Consider the following 8,150-nt stretch of genomic DNA (forward strand, 5'->3'; position numbering starts at 1 on the left):
GGTATTTATACTAGGAGTGGGAGAGAGCTAGTGTTATGTCTCTGGGGCAATTTGGGACTCAAGAAAATTAGATTTTCCTAGCAAAAAGCGTAGGAATCAAGGTCAAATTGTGTGGGGAGAAAGTCGAATTGAAAAGGGAAGAAAATCTGGAGGTTCTAACCCAAGTGCTGATTGACACTTAGTCTCAATTAGCAAATTAATTCAAAAAACTAATTAATTAATTATATAATTAATCAATTTTTTCCTATTCTGTCAGGAATCAGTAAATGCTTTGACCTGGATTAAATTTGGTGCATACAACCTTACCGTAAACCCTACCCTCAGCCAATAGGAATATTATGTATCATTTAATTTAATTTTGACTAAAAATATACCAATTAGAATTAAGAGATCATAATCACCTGCGGTTAGAATCTAATTTATGCAAGTTTATCTTACCATTAAAACTTGTTTCCTTTATATCTTTTAATTTGGTGGTCCAATTAATGTTCATGAATTTTCAATTTAATTGACCTCAAGATTTGTTTTATTAAAAATATTTGGAGATCAAACCGCCAAAATTACAGTCTTGCTTTGGAGATGTGAGATAATGATGATATACAATGCAAATGCAAATTAGGTTAAATGAGAGTTGCAAAATGAAATGTCAACAATTGTATATATATACAATGGATTAGAATAGATATTTCTATTTTTTTTTTCTAGTGAATGTGGATTTAGGCTAATTATTGAAATTGATTGATTCATGGTTATTAAAGCTAATTGTTATTACCATTTATATAGTTGGGGTCCAGTTTATGCTCTTAACACGGATTTAATTTTAGGATTGTGATTGAATTTTATTTTCCAATCATTAGGCAATATAGTGTTATTTATATAAAATTTGGGGTAACCTTGTCATCGTATACTAAAATAGACCAATAATAAAATCTTTTAATTCAACTGGAATGGACCAATAATTAAGTAATCTAATTGAACGAAAAAATCATAATGGTCACTGAAACAAAATTGTCTTTGATGTAAAAGATAAGGATAATGTGCACACTGCAACCACCAAATTCAAAGAATAAAGGATTACACTCCCATCCCGTGAAAGAGAAAAGATAGTGATAACTACAACAAAATCCTACGAGAAATTATCTTTGTTGATCTTGTTGTTTGAACTTAAATTTTACTATTTGTGTAGTAGTTATCAAAGTTGCAAATTGTAATCAACAATATTGAGTTATATAAACAGAGTAGCCCGTTCATAAAAAAAAATAATAATAAAAAAAAATAAAAAAAAGCCCTTACAATTATCTTCTGTGGAAGGCACGAAGTGTTCCTTACTTGAAGGGATAATATATTTATGGTTTTTTTAATGGCAACTCCATTTCCAATTTTCCACAGCAAGTTTTCACCACTCAGCCAAATGGTGAAACTCATGTCCTTCTAATTCCAAAGTTTAAGACCTGGAATTTACAAATCAAATGATTCTCGGTGCCATCATCTCCTCCATTTCCGACATAATTATTGCACATGTGAGAAATGTGCAAAACCTCATGAGATGCTAGCTTTAGAGCGGATGTTCACATCTTAGTCTCAATCACGAACTATGCATATTCATTACTAGCTTTATAGATAATAATATCGTAAACTAACAAGTCATGCTAACACCCTTGTTGTTTTTGATCAACTACTCAATGACTTTGAGCTTGTTTCCTTCCTATTGGTCAGCCTTGGTTTTGAGTATGACTTCATTCATCACATCACTTCCGTCAACATACATTTTGATCCCCTTTCTATTGAGGACTTATATGGGCATCTCTTAGCTCATGAACTTCGCGTTGAATACCAATCATAGGTTAGGGTTTACTCCAATCTTTCAATGTTCAATCTAAAATTATGTGATTATATGCTAGAATTAGGTTTTTCCATTATGCACACACAAGCACTCATTTTAATCTTGAATTACATGTTTGGATGCCTATAACATGTTGTTTGCTTGGATGATATAACAAGACCATTGGTCACATAATCTAGAAGATTGGTTTCACCGGACAAGGTAGGTGCCTAACCCTTTTTTACCTTGTAACTTAGCCATATAACATTCCGGTTATTTTTCAAATGGAATACAATTTTTCAATTAATAAAATGATGAATTTTCACAAGGGTTTTTTTTTTTTTTTTTAAATAAGTGGTGATTTCATGTAAAACCCCCTGAGCTAAGGCAGAAGGTATCATCATTCGAAGGATTATTTTGAGAGATATCAACACAACACCATTGGTTCACGCGGGTTTGACCCAATCATAAAATTGATGAGCCGGGGGCACTGTTTCCCCCACCTATAACCTGTAAAAATGTAAAAATAAATTACTTTCTTTTTTTTCTAAATTTCAAAAGTATGTTGAATGCTATTCTAATTTTAGGATTAAAGCTATTCAATCTGATTGGGGTGGAGATATTGCTCTTTACAAATGTTGTTTATTGTTGTGTCCCTTGTTCTCGTACACACAAACAAAATGGTGCCATTGAGCGCAAATATTGACATTTAGCGAAAACAAGTCTTGCTTTACTTCATCGTGCCAATGTCCCTCTTCGTTTTTTGAGATGATGGCTTTCGAACTACATGTTACTTAATCAATCATCTTCTCACACCAATCGGTAATAATCTCTTTTCTTGTTAAAAACTTTTCAAACATCTCCTGATTACACTATATGGAGAGCTTTTGGTTGTGCTTGTTGGCCAAATTTACACCCTTGTAGTTCTCACAAACTTAAACATTGTTCCACTCAATGTGTCTTTCTTGGTTATAGTTTACATAGATTGTTTTGGTATAGTCCAGACCCCTTCTATTGGGTCATGCGCAACAAGTTTTCACCACCCGTATCTTCATCTAAGCATTTAACTTCAACCTAACTACTTTAACATAATAAAGAATGGAAAATGTTAACCAATGCCGGACATTAGTTCTTTAACATAATAAAGAATGGAAAATGTTAACTAATGCCGGACATTAGTTTAGGAGCTATTTTTAGAAACATTTTATTAGAAGAATGATAAAATAATCAGAGTTCGAATTTGGTAAGGATAGGATGTAAAACTTATATTTTACACCATCCAATATGTGATAAGATGATTTGGCATGTTGGGATTGAAAGGGTAAAATATGGGTTTTACACCACATTTGTACATAATTTAATCTCAAACAATAAATGTTGTTAACAATTTTTTTTTATATTTCCTACAAAAGTAGTGTCAAAACTTTTTTATTATGGTTTACTAACAATTACCCTAAGCCCCATTACGTACCTTTGGCGCGATGGTCATTCCACAAGTATAAGTGCTTGTGGGGTGTGAAAGACAAGGGTTAGGATTCAAGTCTTCAAGAAAAAACTTCACACATATATACACTAAAATTAAGCTAGAGTAGAATTTCTATTTTGTAAAAAAAAAAAAAAAAAAATTGTAACACATCTATTAACATGACCCATAAACAATATTCGAAAAGAGAATAATTACTTTTTTTTTTTTTTTTTTTCATTATTTGTTTGACAAATGGATATAGTACATTTTATTGTACAAGAGACCTTTAATATTTTCATTTTATTACATACCGGCAATTAATACACTATTGTTTCTTTTGTATTATAGATAACCTTTCAATATTTTCATTTATTACATATTGATATTGTCATTTCTCTCATCTCCCGAAACATACATGTAGCAGTGATTCTTCTTCGCTTCTCTCTTGGTAAGGTAACGTTAGGATGGGCGGTTAACAGGAGCATCATATTCCAGGATTGCAGCCAACCCGCTCCTAATACTATTCCCTGCTTTGCAGCATAACACATGCCAGATATATATGTTTATACTTTATTGTTCATGCACTTTGACCGCTGTTCCATTCCATTCTTCAGTCCCTTCATTTTTGTTTTGTTCTCTCTCTCTCTCTCTCTCTATAGAGAGAGACACACACACATGACACATCATCTTTCTATCAGAATGGGTATTTTTTTTTTAATTATTTAAAAATTATTTTTTATTAGAGCTTATGGAATCAACTCATCAACATTAAGGTAACTCAAAACAAAATTAAAAATTATTGTGTTTGTCTACCAAATTATGAAGTTCAATTAAAAATCAATTCTGCTGGTTTTTAAATTGTATCGCTAAATAATTCCTTCTAATTAGCGCAACAAAATTATTTAACATACACGCTTGAAGAATATTTCATGTTTGTACCCATCCGGCTGGCTAAATGTACTTCTTCCTCTCCTCTTTTTTTTTTTTTTTTTGGATACTTTCCTCTCCTCTTTTGTACAAAGACACGTAGAAATACACAAAATATGCCTTACATTAATGGCTAGATCAATGTGTAGTGCCTAAGAACCTATTTAAAGTTTTAAGTGTTTAATTATCGGAAACTTTGTAACATATTCTGTTCTGGGGTCTATCAAACTAATGTAATCAATTTTGACTAGAGTCATGCTCTGTTTAACTAGTCTCCCCACTAAAATTGATGCAGGAAATCCTTTATTACTAAAGTCCCTTTAGATGAAAGAAAGACTCTTAAAAATTCTGATAATAGGACTATAGCTCTTGTTTTTCCTGTGCATTGCAAGGTGACATAAACAGGGGCAACGGAACTCGCAACTCAAGAAGACCCGCTAAAAAAGACCGGTGTTTATTTTGAACTAATAGAACGAATAGTTTTACATTAGTACAAGGGCATACTACACCATCAAAGAACACTACCATGTGAATAGAATGCAAAATGGCTTCACATTTTCTTCATTAATTTGATTGAAGACAGATATATTAGCTTCTTGAGTATCCATAACTTACCATAAGTTTTTTGGACCAAGGCTTAGTTGTTGTTGTTATAAGATTGATGAATGATAGAACTTTCTTTACATTGGGGCAAAATATTTGTCTCTTATTCTCTCCTTTAGTTTAACAAGAAAAACTTCCTATTAATTGGAAAACTAAAGAAAGTTTAAAACAAAATTTTATCTGCATTAATAATATGCAACGAAATTCACGCATGCCAAACTTTTGCCTCTTATGTCAATCAAAGCTCGCAGAGGAAATTGACCCTATGCCCCATGTGCTATTCTAGATGCTATGGTTGTGACTACGCTGTCCTTTCCAAACCAATCGGCTTCTGTCAATATTCCAGAAGCACTATTATGAACTATCTTAAGAAAAGATGTAAGTGAGATTTATGATGGGAAGATTAAATGTTTTATTAATCTCTAAAAACACTGTTAAGCTTAAGAAACTTATATTCCCGAAAATAAAAATGATTATCTGCACAGGAAAATGATAATACAATCATGCCTGCCCTGCAACGTGACATGTGACAACAAATGGTGCACTGTTAAACAGTCATACCACCTCTTGTGCGGATTTTCTTGAGGAGATTTCAGTCAGATTATTGCAGTTTGTCTTTAAGTACTCTTAGACCTACATGTAGACTCAGAAGGACCCACTCCAGTGATTTTCTAAACCGTTGCTTACTTGCTTCACCGTCGTCTCAGAAAAACTTAAAATGGGATAAATAAATAATGGGAAAAAAAAATTGTAGTACACAATTCAGTGCCTGACTGTGTTGGAAGCCAACCACAAAACCCCAAAAAGTAGCTACACTAAGACAACCAAGGTAGAGTACCCACCACTTCACCTTCCAAACAACTCCTAAGCAACCCATCTAAGCCCTCTTTGCCTTGTAGACTCCATGTAGCTTTCAATCTCCAACTACGATATAGACTGACTTCCATTAGCTCTACATTAAGCTTTTCCTCCTCTTTCTTTCGGGCTTCAGCAGGTACTATACTTATCTAGTTGAAGTGCAATGGAACAGGCACAGTATTTGATGTGGGGGAAGAGGAAGCACAGTTTTAATCCTCATATTCCGGCAACGCCGATGAACCGTTTATACAATGATTCTTGGGAAGAACAAGCTTTTGCAGAAGATGCAGCTGGACCTCTTGGTGGGTGTATATGGCCTCCACGCTCTTATTCTTGCAGTTTTTGCAGAAGGGAATTCCGGTCAGCTCAAGCTTTAGGTGGTCACATGAATGTTCACAGGAGGGATAGAGCTAGATTAAAGCAATCTCCAAGTTCCTGCAATGAAACTCAACATCCTAACCATCAAAATCTTCACAACCCCATCCAGAATTCCTTTACATCTTTGGGGTTTCAGCACCCATCTCAGGTTTGTACCTTGGTTTATAACCCTAACCCTAATTCTTCCGATCCTGGTATTATGGTATCATCAGCCTCACCTTCTAGGGTTTCAGCTTCATCAACTCAAGAAAATTGTAGTGCAAAAAGCTTTATCAATCCTCATTCTTCTCCTATTGTCCAAGAACACCAAAAGAGGTCTCCCATTTCTTCCTCTCCATCTTGGTCAAATTTGGTTGCTGACAAATATTATTGTGTTTCCGATCTGAAAACTGAAGAAGAGAAAAATTCAAGATTTGTAGATTCAAGGCATAGGGCTAAGGGAGATTATGTCACAACTGATTTATCTGTGAGCTTGAATTTGGTTGTCCGTCGAACTCATCCAACTGTGTCGAGTGGTAAGGATGAGACCGCTGATAATTGCAAGAGAAGGAGAACTGAGCCATCCTCGTTACCTTTCTTCCTAAAGCCAAGATCAGTTGATAGACAACATGTGCAATCAAAGGTACTTGAAGTCAGCCCCAACTCCATAGAGGACTTGGATCTTGAACTCAGGCTTGGCGACCGGCCTCTGGTAAAGTATAATTGTTGAAACTGAGTGCTAAGATGATGATAAAATTTCTGTTGTTTAATTTCCCGCTTTGTCTTTTTTCTATTTTCGCTTTGATCTAAAGTTCAAGGCATCTTTGCTTGGTCGATCAACTGGCTATCTATGAGATCTTATGAATTTGCAGGGTGTAACAATAACAAGATGTATATCACATAAAGCATTAAAACTTCACCAAAAGAAGTATGATAATGATACATATCAGCTTGTACCTTTTTTATTTTTTGGATAGAAATATCAGCTTTTGCTTAATCATACTAAAGATAACATTATGTTTTTTGTTTGTTTCAGTGGATTCTTTTACAGAGGTGTATATCTTGGAATGTCTACACTAGTTTTGTTGCCGGCCGTTTTATTATACAGAATGATTAGTATATTTTCATGAATTTCCAATCCATACCATGTGATGTTAGATTTAGGGTTTCACAGGTATTTCTTTGTTTCTATCAATTAAGTCATTACCTTGTTTAGTTCTTCTAATCTGATTGCCAACTTCACAGAAAAAATTATATTATCACTGAACATCTGCAATTATGTGACACAGTGGTACAATTTTAAAACTCTCACAGATGAAAGCATATCCAGCAACTAGGTTAAGATGGGATGTATGAGTAGGTGTGTGTGTGCGTGAGTGTTTTTTTTATTTTTTGAGAGATTCAGAAAGAGATAAATTGGAAGTTTAGGTGATAATATTAGATTATATTGTGTTGGGGTTTAAGGGGGTGAAGGAACTGACTAAAAACTGCATGGAATATCGTGAGCTCTTTTTCCTATTCAATACCTAGCTGACATCCCATCAGACACACAATTAAAACTAATCCACAAAACATACAGATTATGTTTTTCAAAGTCACATAGAGCCAGATATATCCCAACATCGATTCCCTTTTCTCTTGTATTATTATCATCATAATCAGATCTTTTACTGTTTTAGTATTTCCCTCCACATAAATCCACTTGCTTGTGTTCTCTTCCTCACTTTTCTCTCTCCAACCTCTTCTCAATCGTTCCAAAATTGCCACCAACTCCGGGAATCAAATCAATTAAGTATTAAATATGATATTATAATTGTCCTTATTTAATCTCAAAGAGAATATTATGGCATCACGACTGTTAGCGCTATCTACGCATCTTTTGTTTCTTTCTTTCTCCGTATGTATGATTTAGTTAGATATAACTCTCTCTCTCTCTCTCTCAGTGACAAAACCTACATGCCTAAAAGTAGGGAAGAATGTGAAAAGAATTCCAAATCATCCCCTATAAACCCTAACCCTAAGTCTAAGTGAAGTACCTAAAATCAATCAAGATGCAAAGCGATCATTCTGGGTCGTTTTCTCTTTTCTTTTAATAGATTTTTTATGGAAGACTTCCTT

At 34.0% G+C, this 8,150-nt stretch overlaps 1 protein-coding gene across 1 annotated transcript; it reads left to right on the forward strand.

The window, feature by feature from the left end:
- Window positions 1–5,838: 5,838 nt before the first annotated feature.
- Window positions 5,839–7,149, forward strand: LOC115951875 (zinc finger protein 10-like). The gene is made up of 3 exons (XM_031069005.1): window positions 5,839–6,744; window positions 6,905–6,985; window positions 7,069–7,149. Exons 1-3 carry the CDS (start codon window positions 5,839–5,841, stop codon window positions 7,147–7,149), a joined length of 1,068 nt encoding a protein of 355 aa, XP_030924865.1.
- Window positions 7,150–8,150: the final 1,001 nt, after the last annotated feature.

Source organism: Quercus lobata, chromosome 7, assembly GCF_001633185.2.
Source record: "Quercus lobata isolate SW786 chromosome 7, ValleyOak3.0 Primary Assembly, whole genome shotgun sequence".
NCBI lineage: Eukaryota > Viridiplantae > Streptophyta > Magnoliopsida > Fagales > Fagaceae > Quercus > Quercus lobata.